The sequence below is a fragment of the Pithys albifrons genome, chromosome 19 (genome assembly GCF_047495875.1).
Source record: "Pithys albifrons albifrons isolate INPA30051 chromosome 19, PitAlb_v1, whole genome shotgun sequence".
In the NCBI taxonomy this organism is placed as follows: domain Eukaryota; kingdom Metazoa; phylum Chordata; class Aves; order Passeriformes; family Thamnophilidae; genus Pithys; species Pithys albifrons.
Genome location: NC_092476.1, coordinates 7,956,105 through 7,978,336, shown reverse-complemented (window position 1 = coordinate 7,978,336; position 22,232 = coordinate 7,956,105). Strand labels below are relative to the sequence as shown.

Genomic DNA, 22,232 nt, shown 5'->3' with positions numbered 1-22,232 from the left:
GAAACAAGTTTCTAGCAATTAATGACCTCAAAATTTGGGTTTTGTCATCAGAAGAATGTGGCAGCTAAAATGGTGAGATTCATTGAAGGCAAAGTAGCATTTAACAAGTGTGTGGTCATATTTTGGTTCCTCATTCTTAGGAGACTGGAGTGGCCATGACCACAAATCTTGCTTTTTCTGGGAAAAGCAAGACTTGTTGCTGGGTTGCTTTTTCTTCTCTAAGTATTTAGAGAACTTTTCTGTTTTGCTGGCTTCAAAGAAAGTGTCCTTCTCATTTAATGCCAATTTAACTATTTGATAAACCTCCGTGTCTCTTGGACATACTCATATTAGCATGCTGGATGTGGAAGAAAAAGATATTTCTGTAAAATTTGCAGGAAACTGAGTAAGACTTTTCCCTCTTTCCCTCCAGCTTCAAAATCTATGCAAGAAGGCTGGGGCAGTGGTGGGGACGAAGTGAATCTCAGTACTAGTCAGTGGGAAGATGAAGAAGGAGATATGTGGAATAATACTGCTTCACAAGAGAGCAGCTCCTCCTGTAATTCCTGGGGGAATGCCCCGAAGAAAGGACTTCAAAAGGTAAAACAAAAATAAAGATACTCTCTCTAAAAAGAGTGGAATTAGTATATTTGTAGAATAAGTTGTCACAAATTTGCTGTTGCATTACACCTGAAATTAGATCTCTTGACACCTGAACACAAGCACATCTTGCCACTACAGTGGTTCAAGTACAGCCTACCTTGTTTCCAGGGGAAAATGGGAGATCTTTGCATTTAGGCATGCTAGATGCTTCAGGAGTTTTGCTGTTGTTGCCTTTGTTTTTTAAGTTTTATAAGCTTCCATGTATTCTAAAATGATAATGTATTAACAAAATGAGAAAAGGTGCTATGGGGGCTTTCAGACACTTCCCATGGTGGGAAACCAGTAGTTTGTGATGGAGTTGTTTAACAAAAATAGCTGTTTTCTATTTGTGAGGAACCAGCAGATAATTGTACACTGTGTGTGTGAGAACAAAGCGAACTTGTATTAATGCTGCATTCAACCAAGAACATAGACAATTGTGTGAGGAAGTTTTCCATTGCACAGTCTTTATTTCAGGACAAGGCCAGGCTGTAACTTAAAGGAATTGGGAATGCATTAGCCACTTTGTTTGTTGTTCCATTAGCCAACAGTTAGGCCGGTGATTTGATCAAGTATGGTTGTTTCTTGTACTGTCCGCAGCCCAAAACAAATCCGCGCTTGTCCCTTGGTACTTTCTGGAGAACTGAAAGGAAGAGACTTCTTAAGGATTTTGTGATAGAAAAGCTGCACAGAGATCTTTTAAAGGTGTTTATCTAGACGCTCTTGTTTGTTTTTAAGAAAATACACTGAGTAACATTCTTAACTTCAAGGTTGCAAACTTGTTTTTGGGAATGTTTTTCAGGAAGTGTTGTACTATTTCAGCTTTATTTCATTACGATTTTCTGCCAAGGATTAAAATGAAATACGTAAATTCAAAGGTGGCTTTAATTCAGTGGTCGGCAAATCAAATACTAAATAGTACACTGAACACCTCTTCAGCTGAGATAAAATTCGTTACACTTTTGGGGGAAGAGAATCGTAGTCGCGTTGCTCGGAGGGTTCTTCAATACTTTCTGAATTAATGTACTAATACATCTTTCAGTAGCATGTGTTATTAATAAAAAACACTTACCATTTCTTTTGTGTACATCTCACCACTATGATCATGGAAACCAGCCCATTAATGCAATCTCCCATTTATTTACTAAGGGCATGAAGACATCTAGCAAGCAGGATGAGGCCTGGATCATGAACCGTCTGATAAAACAGCTCACAGACATGGGCTTCCCTGTGAGTAGTGCTCAGACAGACACCTCTGACTTAGCTTTGGTAGCTCAGAGTTCTGACTTAATTTCTTTCAGACTGTAGCTACAGAAACATCTTCAGTCTCTTCTTCAGGCCAGGAAGTAGCTCTGTTACCTGCATTTAGACTCTGATTTCAGAAATCTGTTGTAAATAATGAAGTGCTCAGAAATCACTGAGGATATACTTTGCATGATGGCATTTGTCATATTTTGATGTTCAGAGTTCCATAACAACAGGTATTGCTTTGAGCTACAGTAATAATTCCATTCCTGTTCCCCTTTTCATATTAAACAGGTAAAATGAGAGTATAGCTGTATTTTTTTGTGTGAAAAGTAATTGTGATAATTAAGTTGTTCATAGAAAAGACAAAGATATTTAAGCAGAACAGTGTGATTTGACCTTGTAGAACTGGTACTCAAGAAACTGAAACAACTGAATTGTGGGAATTGCCAAAAGCAGAAAAAAGTGTGCTCAAGACATTATTTAGGCTGCAGAGTAAACACTAAATCTGGTATTTAAGAGGTGTATCTGTTTTCTCAGGTTGCTTTGAAATTCTATGAGTGTGATTACCTTTTTTCTTAACATAATTCTTATTTTTGACAGAGAGAGCCAGCGGAAGAGGCCTTGAAGAGCAACAGTATGAATCTCGATCAGGCCATGAGTAAGTATCTGTGTAAGTAATTTTTTTGTGTCTTTAAAGCAACGCAGGAACCCTTCACACTTCTGGGAGTTTTATTATATCCAGATCAATTAGATAGTATTTATTTTCTTGCTTTTGCAAGCAAGATGTATTTCTCTGAACTATTGTTGGCTACTTCACTGTCTCTGTGACACGTTTTCCAATATAATTCCCTTTTCTGTGCAGGTGCTCTGCTGGAAAAGAAGGTGGAAATGGACAAGCGTGGAATGGGAGTGACCGACTATAATGGAATGGTCACCAAACCCCTTGGCTGCCGCCCACCACCAATCTCCAAAGAGTCTTCCATGGACCGCCCCACCTTCCTTGACAAGGTAAGTTCCCAAACAGGAATGTGATACACGAGTCAGAGTGTGCACAGTGTAGAAATATTGATGATTTCCACTGTCTGTTTAGAAAGCGTAGAGATAAATGTGATAGAAATTCCTTTTCTTGTCTTTTTTTAATCCTGTGGAGAAGTCAGTTCTTGTGCAAAGGACCAGTGATTTGATTTCCACATAGAAATAAACAATGGTCATTGCCAGTTTTACACTTGAAAACTTACCAAGGAATCAGTAATATAATGAAACTAGAAGTGGGAAAAGCAAAGAGATGAAGCACATAAATCCTTTCACTCTGTCAGGGTCCAGACAGTCAGTGACCCTTGCCCACACTAACAGTCAGGCAGGACCAAGGCCAAAATCTTCAAGAATTAGGCTCCCAATTCCTCTTTGAGTTTTGAGCTTCTTACAGATTTCAGTGGAAGTTCAGTATGTAAATAGGAGGGAGAAGCTGAGATATTTTTGTTAAGTCTCAGAGCACACACACACAGTCACAAATAGCTTCTCCAAAGAGCTTCCCTTTCTGTGATCACGTATGACAAATTTTCCAGCACCATTTAATGACTGAGGAGAAGGCTCCAGAAGTTTGTGGTGTCCAAAATTCAAAGTGACTAAATAAAAGAATGTATGGAAAAGTGCTTCAGTAGGAAATGAGATTCACAACCTGATTTCCCACCAAATCACCTCAGAATCCCCCTGAAAATTATTGATAAGGAAAGAATAGTCTCAGATGCCAGTCTGTATTTCACAGGCTATTTAAAGGTTCATAGGGATGGGTGGTGGTAAATTCTGAACACAGAAATTGGTGCTTTTCACAAACTGTGCTGAAACCAATTCATTTCACATTAGCTGTGTACAGGATGTGAGGCAGTAATGATACCTACTTATATATAAAGTTCATTCTTAGCTATGGTAAACTTTAAGGAATGTGTTAATTGAAGGCCACAAAATCGATGCATGCACACAAGTTCATCTTTCCTTTTCTTGGATAACAATATCTTCAGCAGGAAAATTATTGCCAGAGAGAGAGGTGCATTGTGTGCAGCATGATGCATAATTATGGAAACATATGTTAAACACAACTATTGAGAAGGGAGTACTAAAATCATTAATATTCATACAACAAGTAAAATCTATCAGTCTAGGCATAATCTGTCACAGTGTCTTTGCGATAACAAAGGAAATAATCCCACACTGTTTGTTAGCTATCACAGTGTTGAGCAACTTGTTAAGTGAATTAAATAAATATAGTTCCTACTCTAAGAAAAGATCTTTTTCCCCCGAAAGAAATTCCTTCCAGATTCACAGCTTATGCTAATAGAGCAACTCCTCTTCTCCAAAAGCTTTTTGCCCTTTGTGGTGCTATTTCAGAGCATGAGTCTGGAGCTGTCTCGTTTCCTGCTTGGGTCATCATTGTGAGGAACAAGCTCTCTGCACAGCTGGACAGAGCATTCCAGCCAATATTCCCTGTTTTACTTACTGCCTTGCCAAGTCATTATCCTTTTATTGGCTTTGCTGAGCCGTCAGTAAGTTCTGCAAGGTTCTCCTTCATGTAATTTTAGGTTGGGTTGGTGTGCTCATTGGTACCCCTCTCTCACTAATTCTCTCAGCTCACCTGTGCTGAGACTCCATCATTTTTCTTCTGCATTTTCTCTGACAGGTAAAGCCAGTGCTTAATTTTTTCAACCTTATGCATTTGAGGAGAATTTCCAGGCCTGACTTTTCCTTACTTTTTAAGTAGATTTTTTTCTTGTTTCTAATTCAAACATCATATTTGTTGCGTTTATTTCAACCCCATCCTTCACCTTCTGATCCCAGTAATCTCTGGGTGACTGTGACTGTTTTTTGTCACTGAGGCAATAAATAGGATACTTTGTTATTATGCAGAAACACTTTTTTTAGGCCTTGCAATTAGATAATAATCACTAGAATTTTAAGCTTGACTTAAAATTCCTCTTTGCTTCATCTCTGCTTCCTGTGATTTGGTGACTGTTTCTTTTTTGAACTTCCAAGTTTTGACACCACTTTCATCTTCCTGTGTATAATGAGTATTTCTTTGAGTGCTGCATTTCCTCCAAGTTTCTTTTGGCTATACTTAACTCCTGATTGATTTGAAGAGAACTTATTTTAAGATGAGATTTTATTACTTTAACTTTCTCTTTTGCGTAAGTTTGTTTTTTTTAAAAACCTTTTTTTTTAAGGAAGTCAGTGGGTATTTTCTACCTACTGCTTCTCTAACTGACTTTGTATAAACACCTCTGCCAAATTCATGAGCCTCACTCTCTGTTAGGCCATTTTGATTCATGAAGTGACAGTTGTTGGCAGGTGACTGTCACAGCATCCAGGAATCCTCTGCTAAATTGTCCATGTCTCACAGGGCGAAAAACCTTTCAGTAACACCACTTGCATTCTGTCACCTTCAGTACTTGAGACTATTGTGACTAAGTCCTAAAAAGCACCACAGTGTGGTGTTCTGTGTTGGATAACTGTACTAGGAAACACTACTACCAGCAGGATTTTACCTTCCAAAAATTCAAAGTGTAGTGCTGGATTGAACATTAATGTGATGATTCTAATGTGGAGGATTTGTTTAATTGATTAGGCCAAGGGAGAAATTATAACATAGGTTTGTAAGAAAATCACTGAAGAGGAAAGGTTAGGAAGAAAAGATAAAGGAGCCTTAAAAATAATGGGTCACAAACCATTGTGAGCAGTAAAGGTATCCCCTAGTCTGGGTTGGAAGTGGCTTTATGTTGACCAACTAAAATACGTACTGTTACATGAATGGGTTTCAGTTCAGTTACAGAGCACAGATTTGTGTAGCACAATGAACACCTTGCAACAAGTTCAAATTAAATAAAATAGAACCAAGTGTTACAAACTTGCACAGTAGAAATTTACTGCAAAAGGAACACCTTTGTGAAGGAGTCTGCCTGGTCTACAAATTAAATTCCTGAGTTTGCAGCTGTGGCTTGTCCTCTACCACCCCTGGCACTGCCTGTTTCAAAATTAAGAAAAAATAATTTCAGTGAGACAAAACTGGAATAAATTGGGGGGCAAGGAGATATTGCACTGGTCTTTCATGGTCAGTAGGTCTGTTCACATAGGAAACAATGGCATCTGATGGAGAGAGCACACACCAAGCTTGAAATTATTTTCCCTTTGAAGGGGGAAGGGTAGAATTGTAAACATATGTCTATGATCTAAAGAGAAATCCTTGAACCTGTTACTGTCATGCAAGCTGCAGTTGTTTGTGGAGTGTGACTGATGTCCACTAGAATGTAAAATATCTCAGGCTGAAAGGCCTTGGGGATATCATTAGAAAATGTCAGTGTCCCCCTCAGGATAGTCAGATACCATGTCAAGTGTCACTTTGCCTCATAGGAAAGAAACTTTTCCTTTGCATCAAAGGAGAGCTGTTGAAAATGCATTTTTCAGGATTAACTTAAAACATAAAATGTGTTGAGTATGCTTGATGCATTAGGTCATTTATTTAGGTATCTGGTTCACAGACGGGGCTGCTTTTGGAATAAAGAAGGTTTATCAGTATCTCACAATCTTCTGAGGCATTGAATTTATGGGTTGAAAACAAAAAAGCCTTTCCTTGCAACAGACGTATTGCCTGAAAAAACCCAGTCCAGCACATTGCAAATTAGAGATTTTTCACTCTGCCTGTTTTTTTGGAGCCCTACTTTGTACACAGTGTTATTTGATCGTGTTTGCCGCAGGCTCCCCAGACATCAAAGCACAGTTTGAGATAGAACTCGGTGCCCCACTGTAATACGAGCGAGATATCTACCTGTTTGATTGGGGATTCTGTAATTTATTTTATTTTCTGCCTTGCTGTTTATCCCCCATGGGAGCTGCTTCCTGTGCTTCATATCCACGCTCAGCCGTGGTTTCTCACAGCCCAGTTATCAGAGGGGGCTCCTCCTGCCTTGCTAAAATCTGCCTCCTCCTGGGGATGTTCAGGAAGGCTGCACAGACGATATTGTCATTATTGGGTTTAAGTGGTTTGTGTTCATTGGGTGCAGTGTAATGTTTCATAGTGGGTATTAATAACTCAGTGCTATGTGAATATTAAAAGAGGCTCATGTGTCTCACTTAGGAAAGGGGATTAATGCAAAAATGCTTTTTTAAGAGCAGAGCTATGATGTGGAACCAAATCCAGACTGGTGTCTAATAAGCTGATCTGGCCTTTCCCAAGTTTTGGGCTTGCTAAAGGAATGTCTGTGCTCCACTGCTGAGAGTTTTCCAGACAGAGGACTTCCCTCCTGGCTCTCTTCCCTTTCCACCTTTCAATGTGGTGGAGAAAAGAGGAGATAATCCAAGTGGATAGGAGGCAATGGCCACATGATAGCTCTGCAGTTGGCTGCTAGAATCCCTCCTTTCCTCTGGAGAGGTGGGTGAGGGTGATTATGCATTTGGGGATTAAGTGCAACCAAGTTAAGAAAAACAGTACCTTAATGCTATTTCTTTTTTTCTTCTCCCTTCATTCCATACTTCTCATTCCCTGTTATTCATACCTTTTTTTTATATATATATTTTTACTCATCCATGCTCTTTTCTGTCTCCATGGGACACTGCTTTGTGTGCTGTCGGCTCCTGGCACCGCACACAGCTCACCCTTTCTTTCTCCAATCAGGATGGCGGCCTAGTGGAAGAGCCCACTACTTCACCATTTTTGCCTTCACCAAGCCTGAAGCTCCCCCTTTCAAACAGTGCACTCCCTAATCAGACCCTGGGCGGGATTGCCTCAGGGCTGGGCATGCAAAACTTGAATTCTTCTAGACAGGTAAGGCTGTCAGGGGAGATGCAAGGTGAATGCCCGTCAGTCAATTCCCCAGGGAAAATGAGTTTAAACTGAAAGTGCAGCATCTTTGTTCACATGAAATATCAATGGAGAAACTACTTGCTGTGTAAACATTTCACCTTATAGGACATAAAACAACTGCTCAGTTGTAATTAGCCTGATAATGACACGCATCCATCAAGAAGAGACCGTAATGCTGTGGATTTATATCCCTAAACTCTGATGTGGCTCTGCCTTGATTGATGGGAAATCTCTTTTTTTAAGGCACTGCTAATTGTCACAGACTGTGAGGCAGAGACGTTGCTCTGATTCGTCTTTCCTGACTGAGTTAATTATTCGGTGATGAGCTGGGGGAGAAGTGATGGGGCTTTTTTATTCCTGCTCTAAATGTCAAGGCAGGTCATAATTTTGACAGGTGGCAAGAAATAAAATGGAGTTCCAGCACCTGGGTCAGACGGAGCATTGAGGCAAGGGGGGGTGTTTTGGCCCCTGGGTAGAACATGCTGAAAGGGAAAGAAAAGGAAAGGAGATGGAGGGGAACATAGATAAACTCCATAAGAGTGAGAGGCTGTAAATGGCTGGTGATTATGAAGAGGTTATTTTTGCCATGAAAGTGAAGTTCTAACAAAACCAAAATGTTACAAGACAGAAAAACGCTGTCTGTCATTCTATGCTGGCTCTTATTATGTATTTTCTTTTAAAGTCAGTGTTTTAAAGGCAGTACTTGTCCAGCATGTCCATTTTCAGGAGCTTTGTAAAATGATTCAGTACAAAAGCTGCTTAGCAAACTTGAGGATGGAGATGCTGTGAGTTTAATGCTCCCATTCTCCCTTGCTACACAAATAAAAACATTTTTGGCAGGTACTTTCATTGTTCATCTAATGACCCTCTAGGGCTGTGCATCCTAATAAAGGCCATCTTTAACTTCAGCTGCGTTTTGTTCAGGCACCTGTACAAAGTTTTGGGGGTTTGGAATGTTCAGTGCATGGCAATCCTTGCTATGCCCAATTCTAAACCTCATTGTCAGTACAGTCTGTATGTGCTGGTTTCTTTATTCATGCCTGCCATAATCACTGAGAATAGACCCTGCAGAGATAAGTAACATCCAGGTTATGTGTTGAATGATGTCTTTACATGCCAGTGCCATTCTTGTCCTGCTGCAGATACCGAGTGGCAATCTGGGTATGTTTGGCAATAGCGGAGCAGCACAAGCCAGGACCATGCAACAGCCGCAGCAACCGCCAGTGCAACCTCTTAATTCATCCCAGCCTAGTCTTCGTGCTCAAGTGCCTCAGTTTCTATCCCCTCAGGTTAGACAGAACTTCACTCATAAGTTCACCCTTTCCCTGGAACTCTTCCATACTCACTTCTCCTCTCCTGAGGTTTGCAGCCACTGCTGCCTGGCTGTGTCCCTGTTATTTATTTATATGTTGCATGGCTGAGATGGTCTCACACATATATTATGTACATTACTTGTGAGGGCATATTCTTGTCTTCCTTTTTGCAAACAGTGGTGTTTCTCAAGAGTTTGTTTTCATCTCTTTTTTCTATAAATGAACCTTTGAGGGTGTAATTAAGATAACCTTGCAAATTTTTGGATAGTTCTTGATACTACTTCTGTTAATAGTAGTATTTTCCAGCTGGGATCTCGTGATTCTTATGAATGGCTCACTCAGTTGTCACTGCCAAAAGTAAATGTACAATGTTTAATCCACTTCTCTTCCTTAGGTTCAAGCACAGCTTTTGCAGTTTGCAGCAAAAAACATTGGTCTCAGCCCTGCACAGTTAACCTCGCCAATTAATAATCCTCAGCATATGACGATGTTGAACCAGCTCTATCAGCTGCAGCTGGTAAGTTAAAAGACGTGGCAAATAAGCTCTAAATGAGAATTGAAGGCATGAAGATAAAATGGAGAATTGCTAACTAAATTTTTAAATGACATGACAGATCTTCAAAACAATCAGATGCTGATTTCTTTGGTGGAGTTTCTTTTTAAAGAAACAAACTCATATTTTTTGCCTCAGGCTTTATAAATAGCCATTTGTGGAATAATTATCCTTTACAGCTGATCAGTGGAATGAAAAGTCAGTTGCCTTCCTACAGCTGTGAGTAACATAGTGTATTCTCAACCAGCACTGCTCTGTGTGTTACATGTGAACACACACAACTGACTGAAAAAGGTTCTTCAATGACCATCTTTTGCTCACAAACGTATTCATTTTTTTCTGACGTGTTTGCCTTTAAATAAAACACACTGGGCTTTAAATAAACGTATTATAGAATATATTTGTGACAGGGTTGTTACTTCTGCTTCATTGACTGTTTTCAGAGAACTCCAGTGTTTGTCTTTTCTATTTCATGATGTACCAGAGCAGTTCAAGCAATCATGTTCAGCCTGTTGTGTGTGTTGGGGCTCTGACCTCTCCCTTGTCTCTCCAGGCGTACCAACGTTTACAAATCCAGCAGCAGATGTTACAGGCTCAGCGTAATGTTTCCGGACCCATGAGACAACAGGAGCAGCAAGTATGTTTGCCTGCCAGCTCAATCTCTGCATTAGTTTGGTTTCAATAGCTTAAAGAGACTGAATGACATTATACCCAAGCAGCTAAAGCATCCTTAAAACAGGAATGCAGTGCAGGAGTGTTGAATAGCAAAGGGTGCTGTGTTTTAAAGCTGTTTCAGAGCATTATTGGAGGGAAGCTCTTCACCCCTTAATACAGTCAATTTTTATTTGTAAAGAGATCTATTGTGTTATTTCACTGTAGAGAAAGAAATCTGGTGTCTTTTTGTTCCATTGAGCATTTATCGATTCTCTCTCCTGCAGGTTGCACGTACAATCAATAACATGCAGCAGCAGATCCAGCAGCACCAGCGCCAGCTGGCCCAGGCCCTGCTTATGAAGCAGCAGCCTCCCCCTCCACATCTATCTTTGCACCCCTCTGCAGGCAAATCAGCCATGGATAGCTTTTCACCCCATCCCCAGGCTCCCGGCCTTCCTGACCTGCAGACCAAAGAGCAACAGTCTTCACCGAACACCTTTGCTCCTTACCCTCTTGGTGAGTGGCCTCAAAGCAGCAGGTGCCCATGGAAAACATAGGAAGGGAGGCTGTTTCCTTAATTCAGCATCTAAATGTTTTGCTCCACAGTGTAATAAATATAAATATGAATATATGTTTCTTGCATAACATTGAAATGCCAAAACAAACCCATGGTGCTGCATGCCTGTGTGGTAGCTGTGCAGATGGGCTGTATTTGCTTCCCTGTGTTCTCTCCCTACAAATATCAGAACTGAAAATTTGTCTGATGAACTAGCCACATTTGTTGCTATTTATGAACTAAAGATAAATTAAGAGCATCATGTAAAATGAACAAATGTCGTATTGATAAACAGTATCATGTGGGAAAGTCATGGAAAGTCATCTTTCCACTGTAAGCAGCATCAGTAAGGCCTCTGTATTGGTCAGTGCATTTCAAGAAATATATCGGGGAAGTTTGAAGGAATATAGAAAGAGTGTAGTAGAGATGATTATATGTTTCAAAAACACAGCTGGTAAGTAAAAAAATTAAATCCTCTGCTCACTGGAGTCTAAAAAGGAGATTTAAGACACATGGAAGAATCTTCAAACATGTAAAAGAGCTATGAATGTTTTCTTGCATGTGGTTAATGTCAGAGGTAATAAACTTGTGTTCTATTAAAGGAGATCTAGTGAAACATTCAGGATCATTTACTTGCTTTAAGCAAAGTAGAGTACTGGAATAAATTATCTGGGGAGTTTCTGAAATCTTCACCAGCCTTTCTGTGGTAGGTTAGACACAGATCTGTCAAATATGATTGATGTCAAAATAATTGATTGGGCTTGGAGACAGGGAGAACAGAGCAACCTTTCAGACCTGTTTGCTGTGTGATTGTTTGATGTATGCTGCAGACTTCCTTTATGACATAAAGGAATTAATTTAATCTCTTTGTGACTCTCTTTATGCTGGGTACAATAGAATTGCCAAGCTTTATCTGCCATGCAGCAGTTAAGAAGGTAATTCTGACTGCTGTGGTGAGCTGTTGTGGCAGGGAGCATCAGAAGGCAAAAGAATTTGTGAATTAAAGGCCTAAGTCTAAGAGGTTCTTATGATTTCTCAGCTTCCTGTGATCTGCTAACATTCAGGATTATATGTCAAAAAAGACCCAGATTCATGTCACAGGAGCATGTCAAAATTATTTCCTACAAAACAGTCTGAGTGGTTCTGTTCTGTGTATACAAAATACAAGCCCAGCTAGTACAATACCTGCTCTGATAAACAATCTGACCTTTAATTAATTGTTTGTTTGAGACTTTTACAATGTTGTTAGCAAAATGAAGTGTCAGACATCGTGGGAAGATATTGGGAATATTTTTGCTTAGGCATGGAATGGTGCAAGTTCTTCACTTGTTTAAACATAACATTCCAGTGCATTCTTCCAGAATGCCTTTCCTGAGACAAGTGAGGAGACTGTAAGTAGAAACACTGAAAGCTTTAATATATTATCCCTACACCTTTTCTCCCCTATTTTTAGCAAAGTTTTGACACTTTCTGATTTCATGGGAGATCTGTTGGTGTTCCCATAAAAGCAAAAGTTCTTGACAGCAGGTTGAAAATGTGCATTGTAAGTGACAAACATGCACACAGATGTCTGAGGATGAGTGTTCAGTAATTCCTGTAGCTGGGTTTTTAAACACTTCTTTTAATCCCCTGGTATATTACAGATCTCTAATGACCTATTTCCCCTCAGCTGGACTGAACCCGAACATGAATGTAAATAACATGGACATTACTGGTGGTTTGTCAGTGAAGGACACTTCTCAGTCCCAGTCTCGCCTTCCTCAGTGGACACACCCCAACTCAATGGATAATCTGTCTAGTGCTGCTTCTTCTCTTGACCAGAACTCCAGCAAGCACGGTATGTCCCCTGCAATCCCTGTGTCAGTCTGGTTTTTGGGGTATTTGAGCCACAGTGCAGTTGTAATTATTTTTCTCATGTTACTTTGTTACTCATAAATGGTTGGCACTGAACGCCTTTTGAGCACAGGAGATTTTATAAATGATTTCTGCAGTCACATTCAGCGGTGCATTGGAGTGCCTGCAGCTCTCTCTCTGCACTTCCTCCTACATGCAATGTAGAAATGTTGCTTTCATCTATTGAATATTGTTGCTGAGAACATGGAGTTCAAGTAAAACAACCCTTTAGTGTTGACAAAACAAGTCCCACAATGTTCCCCTTATTCTGGACCTGTATACCCTCAATCCTAAAAACTTTCTGTTCCCTTTCTCCCACAATTTTTCCAGTGTCATCAACCTTTCCCAGTCAGTTCTGTACAAAGACATGATGGATTACGTAGTTTCCTACTCTGGAGTTAGGACCACAAACTTCTTATTTTTCCAGAAGTGATTGCTAATCAGTTTGAACACCTTTATCCCTCACACTGCCAGTATCCTGACTCCGTTATTCCTTTCTTTCCTGTGCCAAAGTTTATTCTGTTAGAGCATGGGGCTCTGTTAACTTTATTATATCCTGGATTTTATTATGAGAAGAATGAATTGTTCCTTCTATGGCAATTTTTTATTCTGTAAGTAGCTGCACTGCTTATGCCAAATTGTTGTTTGATAGTTTGTAGGAACATGAGAATGATTTCAAATCATCCATCCCATCAGCAATGAATGCCTTGGGAAGGATGAGATGAGGGGTTGCCTGCAGTGATATTCCTTAGCATGCTGCCTCAGCAAGTTCCTATTTACCATCAGTGTAATGATTTGAATTACTTAAGTCCTTAAGTCTCTTTTTGGCAGGAATTTAATGCAAATAACCCTTAGTGAGGCTTCAGAGGCTGTTAAGCCTGATTTACTGTGTTTGTATTTTAGTTTTCTTTTATCTTTGTAATACTGAAACAAAAAAAGAAATTAATAGCAAAATATAGGGACTGGTGAGATCCCATACCCCAAATTAGTCCCACTCTTAAATAAAGCCTTTCCAATCTCATTCCTTACAGGTGCTATACCTGGAGGTTTAAGTATTGGTCCTCCAGGAAAGTCCTCCATTGATGACTCCTATGGCCGGTATGATCTGATTCAGAACAGTGAGTCTCCTGCCAGCCCACCTGTAGCTGTTCCTCACAGCTGGTCACGTGCCAAATCCGATAGTGATAAAATTTCCAATGGCTCCAGCATAAACTGGCCACCAGGTAACAAAACACAAAGCCTGATGTCCTCAAAATGTGCTGTTGGGTTGATTTATTGAATCCTTCTGATGCACAAGAACTTTGGAGAATTAGGACCTTGTACACTTCTCATTTTTTGTTGTGTTTGAAACAGAGTTTCATCCAGGAGTGCCATGGAAAGGACTGCAGAATATTGATCCTGAAAATGACCCCGATGTTACTCCTGGAAGTGTCCCCACTGGGCCTACTATAAACACCACGATACAGGATGTTAATCGCTATCTTCTCAAGAGTGGAGGTAAACACACAAGTTACTTTCACATCTGTGCAATTCTTTCTTTTTCTTTCCAAAAAAGTTGGCTTCATTTGTTACAGATACAGCATATTTTTGCATGTACTCTTAATCTAATAATGCTTCTGCTCAGAACTTTCACTGAATATCCAGAAATACTTGATTTAAATAAGAGATTAAGAAGTTTCTTGTTTTCCATGGAAACACAAATATTTTTATATTGGAAAAGGCTGTGAGACATAATTTAAACTTTTGTGGTCACTGGAAGTTTTTCTAACTTGTAATGCTTGGTTTTAAACAAAATTTTGCTCCCCACACTGCCCACCTTCCTACATACACTTTGTTAAATGCTAAGAAGACACAGTACAAAAGTTTCACAGTTGCTGCTGAGGCAGCAGGCTTCTGGCACACTAATTAATTGTAGCTTTGTTAGAAGATCAGTCAGCAAAATAAATTAGAGCTGTTTTATCCCCAAAACCATAAAGAGAAGAAAAAAAGTAAAAGGGAGGGAATTGACTAATAACTGCTAATTCCCCGTGCCATTTCCATTCCTTTTGTCTTGGCAGTGCTTACTTCAGAATAAAAAGGGAATTATCTAAAACAGTGGAGCATTGGGACTGTGCTACTTGTTTTTTAGGTGTGCTGGAAGTGGTTCAAGGGAAAAGTGCTGTGCCAAAATACCCAAGTCATCTGCACTATAATAGGCGCAGGAATAGCACAGTCCTGTTGTCCAGAAGGACCTGTCAGGATTAAAATTGTGGATTTTGTCCTAACAGACACATCTGTGATATCAGCACAGATTGCAAATCAGAACTATCCTTGAAATGGGTGTCCAGCTCTGGGCTTGTTAATTCAGCAAGGGATGTGAAAAGTGAGGGAAAGGAAGCAGAGGCTTCATTGCCTTCAATCATTTTAGTTGTCTCTTGCCAGGAAGCAAACTTTATTGATGCTGAAAGGCAAAGCATTTGTGTGTATGAATGATGTTGAATTAACTTTTAATGATCCAAATGTGCTTGAAGGGGCAGGCAAGTTTGAAGTTATAAAAAATATAGATGTAATTCTGTAACAGTTCAGATGTGGTTCACCCAAGAATTACTCCCTTCAGACCAAAGGTCTGAACCTACAGAGCTGTACCTGTAAGCCAGGTGATACCTACTGCAGGTCTTCCTGCTTTAGACAAGGACCATTGGCTCTGTTGGTGTCTAATCTGCCTGTGGAATGAAGAAATAATTTGCCACTTAGAGAGGGCCAGCAGAGATGATCTTTGCAGAAGTAAACAGGCCTTAAAGAACTCAAACCTTCTGAAGAGCAGTGACTGTTGGGGTCTGTGTGTGCTTCCTTTCCTCATTAGCTTTTTAGCTTGCTAATAGAATAAAAAGATGGTTTAGAGTCTGTTACTTTATGTTCATAAAACATGGGGGGTTTGCTGCTAGGGAAAATTACCTGTTATTGTCAGTGCCCCTCCATATGAGACTGGGGGTTTTATGGGATGCTGCCGGGAGGAGGCTGTCCAGCCTTAAGCACACAGCTTGTATTGGCAGAGCTGATCCCCATGTAGAGGGTTAGGCTGTGGTGTACACTGTCCTCACACTGTGCACTCAGAAACAGGCAAACCCCAAGCTTTTGGGTGGGCTTTTGCTTTGCCCTGTTTGCTAATGATGCTGTGCAGGGTCAGCAACTATGAGCTGAGTCATAGCCACGAGGAATCAGGACCAGTGTCACCTCTGTAGTCACACAGGCCTTTGAATCTGCTATAATTTCATCACTCCTGCCTGGGGAATAGATAAATTCCAGAGAAGGCCTAATGCAGAGTTATTTTGCTTGAAACTTGATGCCTGTATTGGTGTCCTTTGGAGTTCAGAGTTTCTGGTTAAGGTGAAATTTGGTCGGTTGCTGTTCCAGTTGAAAATACAGCCTGTGCTGGTAATTGAGAAGTGAAGGATGAGATTGTCCTTTTACTTCCTCCCTCCTACTTCAATACAGTGCTCTTTTTAAAAGAACACAGCTATTTTTATTAGTCAGTTAAAGATGTTTCAGTATCACAGTGCATCTGTGTATGACAGGAATGATAAGTCACCCAGAATACACACTTGATTTTGTTGGTGGCTAGAGAGAATAATTCCAGCTCCTCTGGTCTTTGTAATGAACATTTTTTATTTTATGTTCAGGTTGTTTCATTTGCTGCCAGTAAGGAAATGTGTGTTTAGATAGCTCCTCAGATTGAAAATGATTTACTGAGGTGGTTTCAGGCTATTTCATTTATGTTATCAGTTGAAGAAGAGATTGCTAAAATACATCCTTACTTTACTGAAAGTCTGCAAAAATTTAAAGATGTCTGTGGGCATTAGGATGTAGGGGAAGTGCTTACCTTGAGTAATTTAGGACAGAGCACCCATGGTAAGAGGTTAGTTTATCATACACATCTTTGCTCATCTACAGTTGCCATTACCTAAGTCAGCTGGCAGAGGACCTTGACAAATAAAGCCCTTGTTCCTTGACACTAAACAGCTGAACACTGATTTTTTGAGTCACATATCTTAAAGAAAATGCAAAATTTGCCTCCCTCACAGTCACTGCTACAATTGCTACTGTGCCAGCTTTCTTCTCTTTCCTACTAAAGACTTCACTTGATCACGCTTTCAATAACATTTCATTCCTAGCCTTCAGAGACCAGGCTGATTAAGAGAAATGCCTTTGCATGGTTTGTATTTGCACATAATAGATTTGCTTATGTCACACCAAACATCATTATGCCCATCTTTCTTAGTTGCTTCTCTGCTGGTTCTGCAGGGTCATCCCCAACATCATCTCAGAATGCCACGCTGCCTTCATCGAGTGCCTGGCCGCTTAGTGCCTCCGGCTACAGTAGCTCTTTCAGCAGCATTGCATCTGCACCTAGCATTGCAGGTACGGAACTGGCCTTTCTACTTCCACAGCCTTCTGCATTCCCACCTAAAGGCCCTAGGAGGTGCTTTCCCAGTGCTTACAGGACTGCTGCCAGAGACAGAAGTGTGTTAGCAGTGCTGTGCTTGGTAGGCAGCTCTCCTGGTGGCTCTTCAGCAGAGAGCGTTGTGCCTGGAATTGTGCTAAAGAAAAGTGTATTTATTCCACTTGGTGCCTTGTGCTGTCACTCTCTTTGCACTGACATCTTTGAGGGCGAATATTGTCTCAGCAGGAACACCCCTACTAGACTTTTCCAGTAAGAGCTGATGTGAAATTTTCGTTACTAAACTCACTGTTAAAAGTGAAATATCTTTAGCTTAGGAAAAGCTTCAGTTGTATCTCCAGGTGTCACTTTGCATGGCTCTGAAAGGGTTGGGTTTGGGGCTCTTAAGTGTCATTTACTAGCCAAGCCAAAGCCTCCCCTCTATGGCTGAGCTTGTAGGTGGACTAAATAATTACCCCATTCTTTTTAATGAGCTCTAAATTCTGGAGTATATCTGCAAAACAAGGCAACTCTGCTTGCAAATTACATATCCAAATATCCAGTTTGTCCCATTACAAAATTGTGTTGGGGCTGTTATGTGGATTGGATGAGCATTTGCATATCTAACCACTGAAAACCCTCCACCTTTCTGAATGAAGCCTTCAGGTCATACTGCAGAATGCAAAACAAAAAGGGTTTTTTTGGGAATGTTTTCCTCCAGTGAAAGGAAAATAAAGGAATGGCTTGCTTTTCTTTATCTGCCATGCGTTTCTGCTTTATTTGCTTGTGATTTTTGTGCAGTGTCATCTAATGTTTGTGTTACCCCCATGAAAAGTAGTGACACAGCAACACCTGATCTGTGGTGATGTGCATGTGTTTGTGCCATGTCACAGGCTGGGCTACTCTGAGTTCTCCAACTCAGACTTGCTCTCTTCCCTCACACCATTTTACACTCATTAATGTCCTCATCGTCATTGTCAAGTCATTTTTGTTGCTATAATTTGCAAGAAGATGGGAGAGTAGTTGCTCTTTCACTTAAATTGTTTTGATTCAATATAACATCACTGAGTTAAATGATTTAGATAAATTGAGGCAATTTGGGGGAGGCTATGATTTGGCAACTGGTAAATTTGGCTTTAGGACTGATTAAAAAACCCTCAGTGGCTGCCAGATGCAAGTATAAACTTAAATCTGCCAGTTCAAATCTAGTTTTATAAAAATACAAAATTCACAGTTTATAAAAAATCACAATTTTGCATTTTGGACTTTGTCAGACTGAGTATTTTCTTACTCTCTGCAATCAGGATTAAAGCAGTACAGTCACAACATCATTTGCTGTGGCAGAAGATGTAGGATGTGTCCCTTTTGGTCCATTCCAGTCCAACACATGCTGACAGTGTTGGTAACAGCAGGAGTGTGCTGTGACAAGGAAATAGGGCTCAAATTGTACATCGTTGCTACAAGGAGGAAAGGCAGGGAAGTGTTAAGTCTAAAGTTGAATAAAGGGGTTTATTTTGGCATCCATCATTTATATCAACTTTGTCTGCCTCTCTAAATGCTAAGCTGTATTTGCTGTTCTTGGGTTTGTGCTATTTTATAAAACTGATATGGCAGGAACAGTAGTAAGAGTTTAAAAATTGATCAGGGAAATAGCGAACTGAACAGCAAAAAGTTACAGAGAGTGACAGGTTGTGATATGGTCTGAACTTCTGAAGGCTTCATTTTTCTCTAAGCTACTTGGGAAAAAGACTATCAGTTACTTTGAATATTTAGAAGTAGTTTTTCTTGGTCTTTGATCTTTTGAATTTTAATAAGGTGTCAGAAGAACATGCAGATATACTGGTTTCTTTATATTAGATAAAATCAGTTGTTAGAAAAAGTTTAAGTCCTGTTAAACCTTTAAGAGACACAGTCTTGAAGTGTTTCATTGTAATTTTGGTGAAATTAGATTTCAAATACCCAAGTTAATTTTCTGCTCTTTTTTAAATGTATCATCTTGTACAAGAAAGTGAAGCAGTAGGAGATTTTAAAAAGGGAACTGTGTATGTAGCAGGTATTGTGGGGTTCATTTAATACACAGTTGTTTAAAAATGTCAGTGCTAGTAGGTGTAAAGGATATAGTAGGTATAATATAGTATTATATAGTGTATAGTATTTGAAAATGTAAACACTAGTAGGTTCAGAGGATAAAGGATTTCTGGCACTGGATGGTACAGGAGGTTGTTCTTCCCTAAAAGTTGGAGGAATGTAGTCAATGATACCCATCCTACTGGGTTTAAAATTAAGAATGCACAAATGTATTCTTTTTGTATTGCAGGTAAACTGTCAGACATCAAGTCCACGTGGTCCTCTGGCCCAATCTCTCACACACAAGCCTCTCTGTCCCACGAACTCTGGAAGGTACCCAGAAACACTACGGCTCCGACGAGACCCCCTCCAGGCTTAACCAACACCAAGCCATCATCCACGTGGGGAGCCAGTCCCCTGGGCTGGACCAGCTCTTCTTACTCCTCTGGTACCCACAGCTTCTCTGCTTTAGAACACCTGCTTTTATTCTGTGTGTTAGGCTCCAAAAACTGGAGGTTCAGTACAAGTTTGGAGGCAAATCTCATGTCTGTTATTTCCCTTTGCCCCAATTGCAGCTGAACCTGCCATATTTCAGGTAGTTATATATGTAATTTTACACAGGAAATGCCAATTTTTTTAACTCCAACTATGATTTTTTCCCCTCATTTCCTTAATTTTTAAAAATGCCTTTCAGACATGTGTCTTGTTTTGTGGTGTGATCTAAGATTGCATATGAGGCTTCAAGATGAGCCCATGAAATTTAATATGGAACACATGTTTGGAGCATGGATGTGAAGTATTTAGTACCTGATGGCATTGCAGGGCCCTCAAGGAATGCTTTAATTTTTCCACACAGGCTCTTTTTTTAGATGTTGTTTTGCTTAGATGCAAATATGAGAAACCATGTGTCTGGCTGTGTATATATTTATATAGAGATAGCAGTTTAAGTATAGATATAGATGCAAGTACTACACCTATTTTATAAAGCTGACTATTCTATCAATCTGCTTTCACTAAGATGAGAATGAAATATTCTTCCCTCTTCTTCACATAAATGTTGAATCTGTTTCCTTCACCAACCCACCCCCTGTGGGCAGATATTGCTGCTGCCCAAATTCTCTGCAGAGCCTGTGTGTGGTCATGTGTGTGACCACAGGATTCACTGTGGCTTCTCAAGTGCCACTCATAAATATCAAGCTTGTTCAGTTTCTTACTGTAATACTCCAAGCTGTAAAACACCAGGCTGAGGTTGGAAGAGCAGGTTTTGTTGGTTGTGCCCTTGTATCTTCAATCAGGACATTGTCAGTGCAGAAATACCTGTTTTGAATAAGTCATATGCATTAATCTGTCATTGGCAGGATAGCAGAGTGCTGCAGTGCTATAAAATCTTTAATAGCAAGCAGCAGCCTGAGCTTGGACATCAGAATTGCTTTTAAAATGTGCCTCCCAGATTAATTCTAATGTATCCTGAAGATCCAGTTTGTTGCAGTGTCATACCTGCAGCTGCCACTGTCCTACTAGTTACTGTGGGAGTGTGGAAAATGCCACAGCCCTTTCAGATGTAGCAAGAGCAGGTTTTCATTCAGCAACCTTTCATTCCAGAGGAAACAGTAAATCAAGATGTGAGGAAACTGCTGTAGGGTTTGTTTTCAGTAGCAGTGAGGCTTGGTAGTATGTTGTGATTCCAGATAAATTTGCTTGTAATGTGCTCTCCAGACCGTGATGGAATTTTTTTTTTGTGGAATTTTATTGCAGGTTCTGCATGGAGTACTGACAGCTCAGGGAGAACAAGCAGCTGGCTGGTTCTTCGGAACCTCACCCCCCAGGTAACTGGAATTGTACATAACTGGTTAGGGAAAAAGACCTGGCACATTTGAGAGATGATAAAAGCAATATTTAGCAGCAGCCTTGGCCATTTGATTCATTTAAAGGAAGAATAATTACTCTGCATTTATTACAAGTGTCTGTCTTCTTCAGGGAATTTGTTAAGTTTTCAAAGTGCTGTCAAATCAAGTATGAACTTTTAAGGCTGTAATTAGTCATTCCATGGGCACCATTAATTTATGTGTAAGTTTGGAGGTGAATGGTGTTTTAAAGCAGATGATACAGAAATGCAAAATCTGCTTTTCCTGTGGGTCTTTTTGGTTCTTCTCATAAGTGTGTCAAATCCTCTACTTGTCCTTCACACAATGTCATTCAAAAAGAAGAATATAAACCACAAAGCCTTGAATGCAGACGTCCAAATTAATGTTAGGAAAAATTCAGTCACATTTATGAACAATGTGTTTTAATTTTGACTTACTTCTTGACTTCTGTGGAGTTTCAATGATAAATTTGTATAACCTAAACTGGGAAATTTTGTGCAGTGGACTGTAGGGAAGTCTTAAAAAGACCAAGATATGTCCCTCAGTGCAGTGAGTGCTAAGTCTGTAATTAAATTCTTCTATTTTTTCCTTTCACTTATACTTACTCTTTAGCTTTTTAAACTTGCTGAACAAGCATTCAAAGTAAAAGCACAACACAGGTAACCTTTCCTCCCTTCCCTGTCCCCAGATTGATGGTTCCACACTGCGGACACTGTGTTTGCAACACGGCCCTCTCATAACATTCCACTTGAACCTGACACAAGGGAATGCTGTGGTCCGATACAGTTCCAAGGAGGAAGCAGCCAAGGCCCAAAAGTCTCTGCACATGTATGTTCCTGCTCTCTTTTTTGTTTGTTATTAAGCCAGATTTGTCTCACAAACTAATTTCTTAGGCATTTATTTGCTGGAAGTCAGAACTGATCACTAGTTACTTTAATTTGCTTTTTAAAATTAACTGATGAGGTAGAGAAAAATAAACTGGGGGATAGGTATTCATGTACTACCAAATAAGAGGTCATTACAGAACTTAATTCACCATTAAAAATGTGCTCAGTTAGGATTTGTTCCCTATAAGGCTGCAAAGAATTTGTAAGACGTAATAAGGATTCCAGAAGAAGCTCAGAGAGTGGGACATTAGGGAGCAACAGAAAGGACATAATAATGATAAATAAGGAATGTGCTCATGGTGGTCACCTC

The 22,232-nt window shown here is 39.9% G+C and overlaps 1 protein-coding gene across 10 annotated transcripts in view; it reads left to right on the top strand.

Moving 5' to 3' along the window:
• The window catches only part of TNRC6C (trinucleotide repeat containing adaptor 6C), a 97,351-nt gene that overhangs the window by 71,792 nt on the left and 3,327 nt on the right, over positions 1-22,232 (top strand). For 3 of the 10 annotated variants that reach the window (XM_071573727.1, XM_071573728.1, XM_071573736.1), the window contains 17 exons: positions 413-579; positions 1,222-1,326; positions 1,771-1,851; positions 2,470-2,527; positions 2,732-2,877; positions 7,505-7,678; positions 8,860-9,006; positions 9,425-9,547; positions 10,137-10,220; positions 10,522-10,753; positions 12,463-12,630; positions 13,718-13,909; positions 14,040-14,183; positions 16,968-17,084; positions 19,421-19,618; positions 20,926-20,996; positions 21,724-21,863. In XM_071573727.1, coding sequence (XP_071429828.1) covers positions 413-579; positions 1,222-1,326; positions 1,771-1,851; positions 2,470-2,527; positions 2,732-2,877; positions 7,505-7,678; positions 8,860-9,006; positions 9,425-9,547; positions 10,137-10,220; positions 10,522-10,753; positions 12,463-12,630; positions 13,718-13,909; positions 14,040-14,183; positions 16,968-17,084; positions 19,421-19,618; positions 20,926-20,996; positions 21,724-21,863 — 2,347 coding nt within the window. The remainder of the gene's footprint in view (positions 1-412; positions 580-1,221; positions 1,327-1,770; positions 1,852-2,469; positions 2,528-2,731; positions 2,878-7,504; positions 7,679-8,859; positions 9,007-9,424; positions 9,548-10,136; positions 10,221-10,521; positions 10,754-12,462; positions 12,631-13,717; positions 13,910-14,039; positions 14,184-16,967; positions 17,085-19,420; positions 19,619-20,925; positions 20,997-21,723; positions 21,864-22,232) is intronic. The other 7 variants (XM_071573729.1, XM_071573731.1, XM_071573730.1 and 4 more) reach the window with 7 other exon arrangements.